Source organism: Salvelinus namaycush, chromosome 31 (genome assembly GCF_016432855.1).
Source record: "Salvelinus namaycush isolate Seneca chromosome 31, SaNama_1.0, whole genome shotgun sequence".
NCBI lineage: Eukaryota > Metazoa > Chordata > Actinopteri > Salmoniformes > Salmonidae > Salvelinus > Salvelinus namaycush.
Genome location: NC_052337.1, coordinates 47,865,526 through 47,880,681, shown reverse-complemented (window position 1 = coordinate 47,880,681; position 15,156 = coordinate 47,865,526). Strand labels below are relative to the sequence as shown.

At 43.3% G+C, this 15,156-nt stretch overlaps 1 protein-coding gene across 6 annotated transcripts in view; it reads left to right on the top strand.

Annotated features, from left to right (window-relative positions):
• LOC120025947 (mitogen-activated protein kinase 10) overlaps positions 1-15,156 on the top strand; it is a 72,039-nt gene that overhangs the window by 22,797 nt on the left and 34,086 nt on the right. For 4 of the 6 annotated variants that reach the window (XM_038970693.1, XM_038970697.1, XM_038970695.1 and 1 more), the window contains 5 exons: positions 4,837-4,966; positions 5,281-5,339; positions 7,633-7,771; positions 8,182-8,347; positions 13,792-13,863. In XM_038970693.1, the coding sequence (XP_038826621.1) occupies positions 4,837-4,966; positions 5,281-5,339; positions 7,633-7,771; positions 8,182-8,347; positions 13,792-13,863 (566 nt within the window). Of the gene's footprint in view, positions 1-4,836; positions 4,967-5,280; positions 5,340-7,632; positions 7,772-8,181; positions 8,357-9,833; positions 9,906-13,791; positions 13,864-15,156 lie in introns of all 6 variants that reach the window. The other 2 variants (XM_038970692.1, XM_038970698.1) reach the window with 2 other exon arrangements.

The following is a 15,156-nucleotide window of genomic DNA, read 5'->3' as shown; positions in this document are numbered from 1 at the left end:
CAGACATCATTCAAACCGTTTTAGAAACTTCAGAGTGTTTTCTATCCAATACTAATAATAATATGCATATATTAGCAACTGAGACTGAGGAGCAGGCCGTTTACTCTGGGCCCCTCTGGGCACCTTTCATCCAAGCTACTCAATACTGCCCTGCAGCCATAAGAAGTTAACAAACTATAGTTTTGGCAAGTAGCTTAGGACATCTACTTTGTGCATAACATAAGTAATTTTTCCAACAATTGTTTACAGACAGATTATTTCACTTATAATTCACTGTATCACAATTCCAGTGGGTCAGAAGTTTATATACACTAAGTTGACTGTGCATTTAAACAGCTTTGAAAATTCCAGAAAATTATGTCATGGCTTTGGAAGCTTCTGATAGGCGAATTGACATAATTTGAGTCAATTGGAGGTGTACCTGTGGATGTATTTCAAGGCCTACCTTCAAACTCAGTGCCTCTTTCCTTGACATCATGGGAAAATCAAAAGAAATCAGCCAAGACCTCAGAAAGAAAATTGTAGACCTCCACAAGTCTGGTTCAGCCTTGGGAGCAATTTCCAAACGCCTGAAGGTACCACGTTCATCTGTACAAACATTAGTAGGCAAGTATAAACACCATGGGATCACGCAGACGTCATACAGCTCAGGAAGGAGACGCGTTCTGTCTCCTAGAGATGAACATACTTTGGTGCGAAAGCGCAAATCAATCCCAGAACAACAGCAAAGGACCTTGTGAAGATGGAGGAAACAGATACAAAAGTGTCTATATCCACAGTAAAACGAGTCCTATATAGGCATAACCTAAAAGGCTGCTCAGCAAGGAAGAAGCCACTGCTCCAAACCACCGTAAAAAAGCCAGACCGCGGTTTGCAACTGCACATGAGGTCGAAGATTGTACTTTTTGGAAAAATGCCCTCTGGTCTGATGAAACAAAAATAGAACTGTTTGGCCATAATGACCATCGTTATGTTTGGAGGAAAAAGGGGGAGGCTTGCAAGCTGAAGAACACCATCCCAACCTTGAAGCACGGGGATGGCAGCATCATGTTGTGGGGGTGCTTTGCTGCAGGAGGGACTGGTGCACTTCACAAAATAGATGACATCATGAGGTAGGACAATTATGTGGATATATTGAAGCAACATCTCAAGATTTCAGACAAGAAGTTAAAGGTTGGTCACAAATGGGTCTTTCAAATGGACAATGACCCCAAGCATACTTCCAAAGTTGTGGAAAAATGGCTTAAGGAGAACAAAGTCAAAGTATTGGAGTGGCCATCATAAAGCGCTGACCTCAATCGTATAGAAAATGTGTGGGCAGAACTGAAAAAGCGTGTGCGAGCAAGGAGGCCTACAAACCTGACTCTGTTACACCAGCTCTGTCAGGAGGAATGGGTCAAAATTCACCCAACGTATTATGGAAAGCTTGTGGAAGGCTACCTGAAACGTTTGACCCAAGTTAAACAATGTAAAGGCAATGCTACCAAATACTAATTGAGTGTATGTAAACTTCTGACCCACTGGGAAAGTGATGAATGAAATAAAAGCTGAAAATAAATCATTCTCTCTATTATTATTCTGACATTTCTCATTCTTAAAATAAATTGGTTATCCTAACTGACCTAAGACAGGGAGTTTATACTAGGATTAAATGTCAGGAATTTTTGTTTTTGGCTAAGGTGTATGTAAACTTCCGACTTCAACTGTATATGGGTGTGTGTGTATGTATGTGTCACGCCCTGACCATAGAGAGCCTTTTAATTCTCTATTTTGGTTAGGTCGGGTGTGACTAGGGTGGGTAATCTAGGTTGTTTTATTTCTATGTAGGCCTGATATGGTTTCCAATCAGAAGCAGCTGTTTATCGTTGTCTCTGATTGGGGATCATATTTAGGCAGCCATTTCCCCACTGTGTTTGGTGGGATCTTGTTTATGTGTAGTTGCCTGTGAGCACTCCAGAACGTCACGTTTCGTTTATTCTTTATTGTTTTGTTGTGCGTTTCACAAATAAAAGATGTGGAACCCATATCACGCTGCGCCTTGGCCCGAATGTTATTATGACGATCGTGACAGAAGATCCCAACACAACAGGACCAAGCAGCGTGCCCAGGAGGAGATATTGGATGGGAAGGGATCCTGGACTTGGGAGGAAATCCTGGCAGGACAGGATCGCCTTCCTTGGCGGCAGATGCAAGGAGAGAAGGGAGGACGGCGACGGCGCCGGGGTTCGCGGCCACAATGGAAGCCCAAAGGACATCCCCCCCAAAAATGTGGGGGTGGGCACACGGGGTGGTTGTCGGAGCCGAGGAGTGAACCAGAGCCAGTCTGGGAGAAGAGGGAGAAATTGGAGGAAAGTGAATGGAGAGAGTCAGAGACCGTCAACGAGTTGATGGAGAAATTGGAGGAGAGAGAAATGAGAGAGTTGTTGTGTTGGTGTATGAGGCACGACATTTGCCCTAAGGAGCGTGTGATCAGTTTGATGCCACCTGAGTCAGCTCTCCATACTCGTCCTGAGGAGCGTGCTATCAGTCTGGTAAAATCTGTGCCGGCTCCACGCACCAGGTCTCCAGTACGCCTCCCCAGCCCTGTACGTCCTGTGCCTGCTCCTCGCACTCACCCTGAAGTGTGTGTCACCAGTCCGGTACCACCTGCGCCGGCTCCACGCACTATGCCTCCAGTGCGCCTTCCCAGTCCGGTACGTCCTGTGCCTGCTCCTCGCACTCGCCCTGAAGTGTGTGTCACCAGTCCAGTACCACCTGTTCCGGCTCCACGCACTAGTTATCCAGTGCGCCTCCCCAGTCCGGTACGTCCTGTGCCTGCTCCTCGCACTCTCCCCGAAGTGCATGTCACCAGTCCGGTGCCACCTGTGCCGGCTCCACGCACCAGGCTTCCAGTTCAGGCACGGCGTCCAGGCACGGCGTCAAGTCCTGCTCCACAGCCGGAGCCTTCCTCTGCACCGATGCCCAGTCCAGGCACGGCGTCCAGTCCTGCTCCAAGGCCAGAACCTTCCTCTGCGCCGGTGCCCAGTCCAGGCACAGCGTCCAGTCCCGCTCCATGGCAGGAGCCTTCCTCTGCGCCAGTGCTCAGTCCAGGCACGGCGTCCAGTCCCACTCCAAGGCCGGAGCCTTCCTCTGCGCCGGTGCCCAGTCCAGGCATAGCGTCCAGTCCCGCTCCATGGCAGGAGCCTTCCTCTGCGCCAGTGCCCAGTCCAGGCACGGCATCCAGTCCCGCTCCAAGGCCGGAGCCTTCCTCTGCGCCGATGCCCAGTCCAGGCACGGCGATCAGTCCTGCTCCATGGCCGGAGCCTTCTTCTGCGACGGTGCCCAGTCCAGGCACGGCGTCCAGTCCCGCTCCATGGCAGGAGCCTTCCTCTGCTACGGTGCCCAGACCAGGCACGGCGTCCAGTCCCGCTCCAATGCCGGAGCCTTCTTCGGCGCCGATGTCCAATCCAGGCACGGCGTCCAGTCCCGCTCCAAGGCCGGACCCGTGGTCTGGGCGGGGGCAAAGTCTGTGTTTTTTGGGATCTTGTTTATGTGTAGTTGCCTGTGAGCACTCCAGAACATCACGTTTAGTTTATTCTTTATTGTTTTGTTGTGTGTTTCATGAATAAAAAGATGTGGAACCCATATCACGCTGCGCCTTGGTCCCAATGTTATTACGACGATCGAGACAGTGTATATGTATATAGATATATATATTTACCCCAAAAATATATGGGTGATTGGAAATGATGCAGACAATTACATTGATGGAAGCAACAATCTATCCGCAATATTAAAGCTGATCCACCCCCTGAAAAAAATATTTAAAAAATGGGGGGGGAATTTGTTTTTAACACTTTTTTGGTTACTACATTATTCCGTATGTGTTATTGCATAGTTTGGATGTCTTCACTGTTATTCTACAATGTAGAACATAGTAAAAATAAAGAAAAAAGCTTGAAAGAGTACTCTGTATTACGTTACATTCTTATTCTAAACTGTATTAAATTGTTTTTTTCTCATAAATCTACACACAATACCCCATAATGACAAAGCTAAAACAGGTTTTAGACATTTTTGCAAATGTATAAAAAAATATACAACTGAAATATCACATTTACATAAGCATTCAGACCCATTACTCAGTCCTGTGTTGAATACTTATGTAAATAAGATATTTCTGTTTTTTATTAGCAAAAATGTCTAAAAACCTGTTTTCGCATTGTTATTATGGGATTTTTGTGTCTAGATTGCTGAGGATTTTTGTTTCATCCATTTTAGAGTAGGGCTGTAACATAACAAAATGTGGAAAAAGTCCAGGGTCTGAATAGTTTCCGAAGGCACTGTATATAGTGTACTACTTTTGACCAGGGCCCCAAAGGATATGTCTACACTGGTGGTTCTGGTGGATTTTCTCTGGCATCAAAAGTCTGCATTAATGTCAATCTACAGGTATTCCCTATGTAATTCTAAAATCAGCACAAATGGCTTTAGATGGTTACACCCTAGCCTGGTCCCACATCTGTTTGTGCTGTTTGGCATGACAACTACCATAGAAGTTGGCTATATAGCAGAACCAGATCAGGGACCAGGCTACTTTACAATCATGGTCGGAACAGACAGAAAGGCCCTGGAAGAGCCCAGGACCACCGATCTGATCAATAGCAAACCCTTCAATATTTCACAGGACTTCACTTATCCTTCTCATTTGTCTGCCATGTGCAGTCTCTGACTCACTTCCTGTTTTGTCATATAGAATCAGAATGACTAGAATGGACAAAGCCCCCCATACGACAGTAAGTTGACTGGTACATTCCTGTGGTTCTAATTCAATGTTTTTGACTGTGTTTTCTGCAGTGCCGGGTACGATGCAGTCCTCGACAGAAACGTGGCCATCAAGAAGCTCAGCAGACCCTTTCAGAACCAGACCCATGCCAAGAGGGCATACAGGGAACTGGTGCTCATGAAATGTGTCAATCACAAAAATGTGAGATACAATGTCATGTCTCTATGGTTAAACAAATAACAAGATGATAGTCTAGCTGGTGTTTTGTGGTCTTTTATTGGCCCATTCTGTGGTGCTGATAGAGTGAGTCCCCTCCCCGTAAAGTGAGTCTGTGACCACAATTGATGCTCCGAGAGAGAGAGAGAGAGAGAGAGAGAGACTGTCCCTATATCCAGTTTTCAATATGGCAAAAGAAGTCAGCAATGTGCTGTTATTGTTGTTACTGTAGATGGACTTGGTTAACCTGATACTGAATGTTGACCCAGTTTTTTTTCTCTATTGTCTTTCTTTTTCAGATCATCAGTTTATTAAATGTTTTCACATCACAGAAATCACTAGAAGACTTTCAGGATGTGTAAGTACAGTAAACAATAAAAACAAAACAAAAAAAGGAATAATCGTGAGATTATATTTACTTTATGTAGGCCAAATACATTTCTAGTTTCATCTTACTTTTAAATCTGATTTCAGATGAGCACGATTATATTATGTACCTTCAAGACTCTTGTTAAATTATTCTCAGTCTGAGAAAATAACCACTAAGAGTGATGTCAGTGAAAGTGATATTAGTGTAGTATAATTTGAAGCCTCGGGCTCTGTCTTTTTGTACTGAATGATTCATGAATGTGTTTATTGCTGATACTGCAGTGAATGGAACGCAGTATGCTTGTCTAAGGCAGTGCAAGGAATGGTGTGTCTCTGAGGAATGGAGTTTGTTTTCAATCCAAAACTGCACAAAATTAAACAAAGTATGTGCTTCAAATAAAACATGTATTACAGCAATTTTAAAAAGTATGGGCTTTTCTATGTACAGTAAAATAATGTTTTACTTCAACATCCGGGGGAAATTGCAGAGAGCGAAATTCAAAAATAAAAATACATTAAAAATTTAACATTCTTCAAAATATACAGTATGTGTTATACATCAACATAAAGCTTAACTTCTTGTTAATCTAGCCGCTGTGTCAGATTTCAAAAAGGCTTTACGGTGAAAGCAAACCAATGCGATTTTCTGAGGACAGCGCCCCGCATACAAACACATGAAAATCATATTTCAACCAGGCAGGTGCGCCACAAAAGTCAGAAATAGCGATATAATTAATGCCTTACCTTTGAAGATCTTCTTCTGTTGGCACTCCAAAATGTCCCAGAACCATCACAAATGGTCCTTTTGTTCGATTATGTCCCAAAAATGTCCCTTTTTTTTGGCGCATTTGATTCAGAAATACACCGGTTTCAACTCGCCAAACATGCCTACAAAGTATCTAATAAGTTACCTGTAAACTTGGTCCAAACATTTCAAACAACGTTCCTAATCCAACCTCAGGTACCCTAAAACGTAAATAATCGATAAAATTTAAAACGGAATAAACTGTTTCTAATATCAGATAAAAACAACGTGAAGCGCGCTCCAGTTCACGCGCACCAAAACAGTAGAGTCCACCTGGAGTGACACTTACAATGTATAGGACTACTTCTTCATTTCTCAAAAGAAAAACATCGAACAATTTCTAAAGACTGTTGACATCTAGTGGAAGTCATAGGAACTGCAACCAGGTTCCTAACAATAAGGGTATCCCATAGAAAACAATTGGAAAATCCTATGACCTGAAATTTGTTTTCCCCTGGATGGTTTGTCCTCGGGGTTTCGCCTGCCATATCAGTTCTGTTATACTCACAGACATTATTTGATCAGTTTTAGAAACTTTAGAATGTTTTCTATCCAAATCTACATGCTTATATGCTTATCGTAGCTTCTGGGCCTGAGAAACAGGCAGTTTACTTTGGGCACGCTTTTCATCCGGAGGTGAAAATACTGCCCCCTACCCAAGAGAAGTTTTAAGTATGTACATTTTTGTATGTACAGAAAAGGAGAAATACACCTGCCAATTCAGTCAATGGTGTGTGTCAAGGCATTATGATAAAATGACAAGATGCTCAATATGGTAACGAGCAAGATGACAGTCATTAATCATTGTAAAACAAAGAGTATGTAAATTCCCATTGATGTTCTGCAGTGTGGTGTCCATTGTGTTGAGAATAGATGTAAAGGGGGAATAAAGGAGGAAGGAGAGATGTGGTAGGGAGGAGAATGGGAATCAACTGTATTTTTTTAATTTAACTAGGAAAGTCATTGAAGAACACATTTTTATTTACAATGACGGCCTACCCCGACCGAACCCTAACCCGGACGACGCTGGGCTAATTGTGCGCCGCCCTATGGGACTCCCAATCACTGCCTGTTGTGATACAGCCTGGAATCAAACCTGGGTCTGTAGTGACACCTCTAGCACTGAGATGCAGTGCCTTAGACCACTGCGCCACTCGGGAGCCCACATTAGAGTAGGGCCTCTTGGGTTGAAGCATCTCATCTCTTTTATTAGACCTCTGTTCCAGTGAAAGTTATTATACGAGTTATGCCGAAGTGTAGGGTATTAGAACCTCTCCTTGTGTTACCCTGTCTCTCTCTGGTGTTGAGGGTTTTCTGAAGCAAAGATGACAGTGACATTCTGGAGATTATTTTACTACAGCCATATTCTCCATTGAACATGCGTTTTAGTCTTAATCTGTGTCCAGAAAGCCAGTCTCAGCATCAGTGCATTTCCACTTGTGAAAACATACTATAACTGTATGTATCACCATCCCAGGTACCTGGTGATGGAGCTGATGGATGCCAACCTATGCCAGGTGATTCAGATGGAGCTAGACCATGAGAGAATGTCCTACCTGCTCTACCAGATGCTGTGTGGCATCAAACACCTGCACTCAGCTGGAATTATACACAGGGTGAGAAGGCCTGTGTGTGTGTGTGTGAGTGCGTGTGCCTTTATGTGTACTGTACGCGCGTGTGTGTAGCATCAAACACTTGCACTCCGCTGGCATCATACACATAGTGAGACGTCCTCCAACCTAGAAATATAATTAATCAAATTTTCCGTCAGGTCTCCAGCAGTAACCCTAGTCATTGATATTATGTACTAGGATGTTCTGGATATAGTAAACATTACTCATGCTCAACCTTGCACTTCTCATAACCCAGTGGGCAGCGCTGGTGGAAGTTACGTCGTTGCAACCGGTTTTGTCTGTGAAATGCCATCTGTCGACATTTCAAATAAAAATACTGTAGTAGCTAGCATCACCCGTTAAACTTTTACCTCAATAATCCTCATCTCTTTGATGTTGCTTTCCGTCTGAAGGACCTGAAACCTAGCAATATAGTGGTGAAGTCTGATTGTACGCTGAAAATCCTGGACTTTGGCCTGGCCAGGACTGCAGGCACCAGCTTCATGATGACCCCGTACGTGGTGACACGGTACTACAGAGCTCCAGAGGTCATCCTGGGCATGGGGTACAAAGAGAACGGTAAGACAGGTTCGAGAATGTGTTCTGGTGTTCTAACACTGTAACATGCTACTGGTTGGGTGTGTTCTAATACTGTAACATGCACTTGCACTAACAGCCAGGGTTGGGGTCAATTAACACCCATAACTCACTGACACCTCTGGTGACACAGAACACAAGCATATCTTCTTCTTTGTCACCTTATCTATTACTGAAGTGTGTGCCTTGAACACCTAATTTTATGCACTGTGTTTCGAATCAGAGTACCCTTTTGAAAATTAGATAAAGTTACTTCCGGTAGCTAACTCTAGCCTCCACTGCATGGATTGAGTAAATGAATGCGTAAATAAACCTTTATAGCTCTGTACTCTTTGTGTATTTAACTGGTGACCTTGGTGATTGTTAAGTTCATGTTTTAATTATCCCTATATTTCTGTTATTACGGGGCTATCACTCAGTCAAGAGTGCGCATGCGCAGGAAGTCTTGTCGTTGTTGGACCTAGCCTTGAGTGTAATGGCTACCTTGTAGTGTGTTCATATAGTAGAGTAAACTTTGTTAAACTGGAACCTTGTCGTTGTGTCATTTCGAATTAACAGTGATTACTGAATAGCTGTATGGTTCACAGCATACCACCCTGCATCCCATTGCGGGCTTGCCTCTGAAGCTAAACAGGGTTGGTACTGGTCGATCCCTGGATGGGAGATCAGATTCTGTTGGAAGTGGTGTTGGCGGGCCAGTAGGAGGCACTCTTTCCTCTGGTTTAAAAAAAAAAATGCTGCAGTGATTGGGGACATTGCCCTGTGTAGGGTGCTGTCTTTCGAATGGGATGTTAAACGAGAGTCCTGACTCTCTGTGGTCACTAATGATCCCATGGCACTTATCGTAAGGGTGTTAACCCTGGTGTCCTGCCTAATTTCCCAATCTGACTATCATGGCCACCTAATCATCCCCAGCTTCCAATTGGCTTATTCATCCTCTCCCCTGTAACTATTTCCCAGGTCGTTGCTGTAAATGAGAATATGTTCTCAGTCAACTTACCTGGTTAAATATAAAACTAGACTAGACGTAGGCAGGGAGAGCAGACCATGGATTTCCTGCCACCAGCAAAGCCCCTGGAGACTCTAACTGCTTCTCTTTATTAGTGGAATAGTTATTTGTCTGCATGCTACCTATCTTCTCTCACACTAATTATTTCTCAGTCTGAATAATCAACCGCCACATTCAAATTACTTTGTTTCCGATAGCTCTCTACCGACAAGGGTTCTTTCTCAATTCCTCATTCCTCGATTCCTTGCACCCTCTATCATATCCTCAACTCATTCTCAAAACGCATCGGAGGAGAACTTGAAGGTCCAAGGGGAGGGACCTTGAATCTTCACCTCTAATTCGTTTTGAGAAAGAAGAGAGGAGAAAGGAATCGAGGATAAAGGAACTAAGAAAGAGCCTACGTTTTCTTTTCTAATGCTAACCTCTGACTTATCTCTCACTCTCTCTCTGTACCTGCAGTGGATATATGGTCGGTGGGGTGCATTATGGGAGAAATGGTGCAACACAAAATCCTGTTCCCTGGCCGTGACTGTATCCTTATTCAGATAATGTAAATAATGGCCGTTGATCTCATTCAAAGAATACGGGTGACATTTTCCCCTAGCAAAGACAGCTGTGAACACACTGTAACATTTTTAATAAACCGGAGCTCCGATAAAGTACGACCTCACAGAAATTGTTCAAAAAAAGTTACATAAATCGCACTGCAGATTATAATTTCACTCGTTCCGTATATTTACATTGTGTTAGCTTACAGGGAAGGTGTCTTTGTTGTATGAAAATGTTTCAACAAGAGTTGTGCATGTCGTGTTTGCAATCATGTTTGGATTTTACACTGCATGACCAAAAGTATGTGGACACCTGCTCGTCGAACATCTCATTCCAAAATCATGGGCATTAATATGGAGTTGGTCCCCTCTTTGCTGCTATAATAGCCACCGATCTTTTGGAAGGCTTTCCAATAAATGTTGGAACATTGCTGCAGGGACTTGCTTCCATTCAGCCACAAAAGCATTAGTGAGGTCGGGCACTGATGTTGGGCGATTAGGCCTGGCTCGCAGTCGGTGTTCCAATTCATCCCAAAGGTGTTCAATGGGATTGAGGTTAGGGCTCTGTGCAGGCCAGTCAAGTTCTTCCACACCGATCTCGACAAACCGTTTCTGTATGGACCTCGCTTTGTGCACAGGGGCATTGTCATGCTGAAACAAGAAAGGGCCTTCCCCAAACTGTTGCCACAAAGTTGGAAGCACAGAATCGTCTAGATTGTCATTCATTGTATGCTGTAGTGCTAGGATTTCCCGACACTGGAACTAAGGGGCCTAGCCTTAACCATGAAAAACAGCCCTAGACCATTATTACTCCTCCACCAAAATGTACAGTTGGCACTAGGCATTGGTGCAGGTAGCGTTCTCCCGGCATCCGCCAAAATCATATTTGTCCGTCGGACTGCCAGATGAAGCGTGATTCATCACTCCAGAGAACGCGTTTCCACTGCTCCGTAGTTCAATGGCGGCAAGCTTTGGAACTCGATAGTGAGTGTTGCAACCGGGACAGATTTTTACGTGCTATGTGGTTCAGCACTCGGTGGTGCCATTCTGTGAGCTTGTGTGGCCTACCACTTCGCGGCTGAGTTGTTGTTGCTCCTTGATGTTTCCAATTCACAATAACAGCACTTATTGATTAGGCTACTGTGCGCCTGCTGGCAAAATCGATGCCATAACCAATTGAGTTACAGCTAAGAACAGGTTTTGATGAGTCTTAAATATCACCGGTAGCGCTGCTTGAAATTTGCACATCGGTGCACGTTTTTAAGGACACAACAAAAATATTTCCACCCCTCCCTCCTCAGCACAAGTAAGCTGATATAAGACAAGTAAATTACCAACCCTGGCATCTGGCTTTTACAAGTCAAAATTCCCAAAGAGCGTGTGTTAATGGCAGCCGAAAATAGAGCCCTATGACTCAGACTCTCTGAAGGTGAATCAAATCAATACGTGGCCTGTACTCCTCTGTTAGGTACAATGGTTTCCGCGCAGCTCTATTGTCTCTAACCAATCTTGCTACTGTACTGGCTGGCTTCATAACACCTCTAATAGCTCAAATAATATATTTAATAATAATATATCACCATTTCAATAATTCACCATAAATTCAGTAACCCCTACAGAATTATTATTATTTTTTTCTCCAAGTCCTGTTTATATAAATTAATTACTTGAAGTATGTGATGACAAAGCCATGGATCCATCATGGAATGACTAATTATATTTCTATGGGAATCCATCCTGTATTTAACCTATTTTATTTTGGCACCCCTTTGGCAGAATGAGACATCCCTTACTCTGAATATTTATTGGAAAATTTCTGGCGCCGTGTGCGTCTGCCTGGAGTGTGTTGTATACATTGTGGGGTCAGACACTGTACACCATGTCCCCCAGGTTACATATCCCAGCATGGCAGGGATGGCCCCCTGGAGCTAATGGGAGAGCAACATACATGCCGATAATTACCGCTAATTAGCATTCTAGCTTTGAGGGTGTGTGCGTGCGTGCGTGTGTGCATCTATCAGGGTGTATGCCAGGACAAAACAAGGATATTTGGTGTCTCTTAGACAATAAGTCATAAGTAATAATCAATCATAAGTATTAATTTATTCACCAACAGTGAATTGAGTTGAACCCCTTCAGAAACCTGTATTCATGCTGAAATCCAGAATGCACTGTAAGGCCAATGTGTCATCATCCTAACATGATAGTCAATGCCAATCAAGACGCCAGCAGAGTGAAATCTGGAAGTTACGAGAACCTACAGTCCTCTTCTGCATGATTTGTGCTTTAAGAAAAGCCCTGCAAGGATAGTGTGGCGTTACTCACATACTCTTGCTAGATCAGTGGTCACCAACCTCTTCTGAGTCAAGATCACTTTCGCAGTCAAAAAGCAACATCTATTGCTCAGAGTTTTTTTTTTACATGATTACATTTTTTAACATTAACCTAATAAAAACAGCTCTTTAGGAATGAGGTTTGTGCAGTAGGCCTAATAGATTATTACAGCATATTGGTTATATACCTGGCCTGCCAATATTGTTCTCTCCCGACAATAATATATTTCAAAACTAAAGCTTTGATAACAAAATAGATCAGTTGGTGTAGCACTTGTGAGGCACAGCTGAGCATAAACTGGGAACTAGAAAAAAAACAAGCTCAAATCATGACGTCAGTGATCTTCAGGTCAAGAAAGTCTGCGCTTCAGAAAGATGAATTTCTGACTTTGAATTCTGAGTTGGATGATCGTTCGAAAACATAATTCCCAGTTCCGAGTTGTCTTAAACGCTCTGAAGGCGGATGTCGGAGATTTCCCAGTTCCCAGTTGTTTTGAACACGGCATTAGTCTCAGCAAAGGGAGAGAAAGCAGCAGAGAGTCCACCTCTCAAGGTCCCTGCTCTCTCCTTCCTTTCCTCTGGTGAGACTGACCAGACAGAGGGGACACCGTCTTCCACCTGGAGAAACTCGAGTTGCACCGCATCCGCATCTGCCTCATGCACAAATACATGTTGTTCCTATGACCAGAGAAAGTAAAATATTCCTCGATATTAAAATAGACAAGACGAGCTGCTAATAATAAAAATGCAGGGCTATCGATACACTTCGCTACTCATTCATTGCAACGCGAGCGGAAGTAGGGAGAAGTGTGTTTTGCAATAATGATGAATAAAAACAGTGTTCACAGTGCTTAATAAAAACTTAAATGTGGACTCACAGCTCTTTGCTGTATTCTTTGACATTCTGTCTCTGGTCATGGTTTTAAAAGTTATGAAATCTCAGGTAGGCTAGTATCAAACTTTGCTGTGGCCAGAGTCTTGGAACCTGTAGGTATAGTGATTTGAGCTATCGGATTGGCCAGCACAGTAGGCACACATTATTTAGCCACAGATCTCCAGGGCAGTAGGCACACTTGATTTAGCCATAGATCTCCCCAGGTAGGCAGAGTTTGTATTTTAATACAAATGAAATGGTCCCAAATATGAACACCTCGCCTACCCAGTTCGCAACGCTTCTGAATCAGGTGCATCTACCGCCAACAGCGCAAAACACGAATAAAAAAAAATTATTGCGTTGGCTTTTCTAAAGAAATGTTTGGTGATCGACTAGGAATGTCTCGCGATCGACCGGTTGGTGACCACTGCTAGATAATAACTGACAAAGACAGCAGTGTCTTAAGTTTAACAGCCATTGTTGTGGTACACAAAACATAACATGTTTGCAATTACATGACAGACAGGACTCACAAAGACGTGGCATTTTTTTGCATGTCTGCGTGCAGTGTGTGGTTGATGGAGTTTGTGTGACATGTGTCATGTATGTATCTGCATGTCATGTATGCTGGGTGACTGGTATGGGACTGTGTCTGGCTGCAGTGGACATGTGGTCTGTGGGCTGCATCTTTGGAGAGGTGATAAGAGGAACAGTGCTGTTCCCAGGCACCGACCGTATCCTTGCCTCGTCTCCTTCTGGTACTGTCATCAACACTATACTGTACACTGCTAGAAGAACCAAATACTGTATAGGGTTAAATGGCTAGTGTCATACATGGCCCTTAAAGCAGTTCTATATAGAACATTTGGAGAAGTATCCTTGCCTCCTTCTGTAGACTGTAACTCGTATCAATACATCGACACATTGGCTGTGCTACTAGTTTACCACAGCTAACTAGCTAGTGATTTCACATCGGCTACACGTACATCATTCTGGCCTTCTTCCAGCCTTTACAATATATCAGGTCTGTCATCGAGATGAGCAGTTTGAACACCATCATAAAATCTGAACATTTATAAAATAGCCTAAATTCATGATGAGGGATACTCATATGTATAAAAAACAAATACTTAATTAAACACAAATTAACATATTTATCTATATGGAACTGTTTTAATTCCAGCAATTTTTTCAAATCAAATTAGACATCTTAACATCCATGTAGAATAATTTTAAGGAATGAAAGCCAAGGCTCCTCTCACTGCATTGTGTAGATAGGACTCCTTTTCCTGCATTGTGTAGATGTGATTCCCAAAGTGTGATGTCCAAAGAGGAAATGAAACTGGCGTTCCAGCAGGATGAGGTAATGTGTTTTTGGATGTCCTGGCTTGCTGGCACTCTCTTTGAACTGGCACCCACCTGTGGGAGATGGAGAGAAAAAAGACATAGACCCCCTCAGCCTGGCCACCCTCACACACAAACACACACACCATCCTTTCCCCCTCTGTTCCTATCCCAAAATAGTGCTGATAATTCAAATCAAGTTTCAAGTTTATTTGCCATTTGTAATAAATGAAATGGAAATCGAGCTCTCCCAATTAAAACAGCATTAAAAACAGCAATCTAACACAAAATCACACCAATTGACATTTGGAACTTTGTACAGTACCAGTACAATAATCTGCATATTCATAAAGCAATGGTTATAAATTAGAGAACTTGGAGCTGTTTCAATCTGCTATCTGCTAGTTTTAAAACCCACATTAAACACAAATGTGCTTGCGACTTATTTAACCCAGCATTAGGCAACAGTTTAAATAATTTAAAGGGCTAGGAAACCAAAGAGGAAATCATTCCCACCAGTGAAATGTTGACTCCGCTCACTAGCACTAGCACAATGTCCCGAATGGCACCCTATTCCCTATATTCTCACGCCTGCTCCCGCTTCCCCTCGGGCACTAGGCTGCCCTCCATTACCCACACCTGTCACCATAATTACGCGCATCTGTGCTCATTGGACTCGTTCA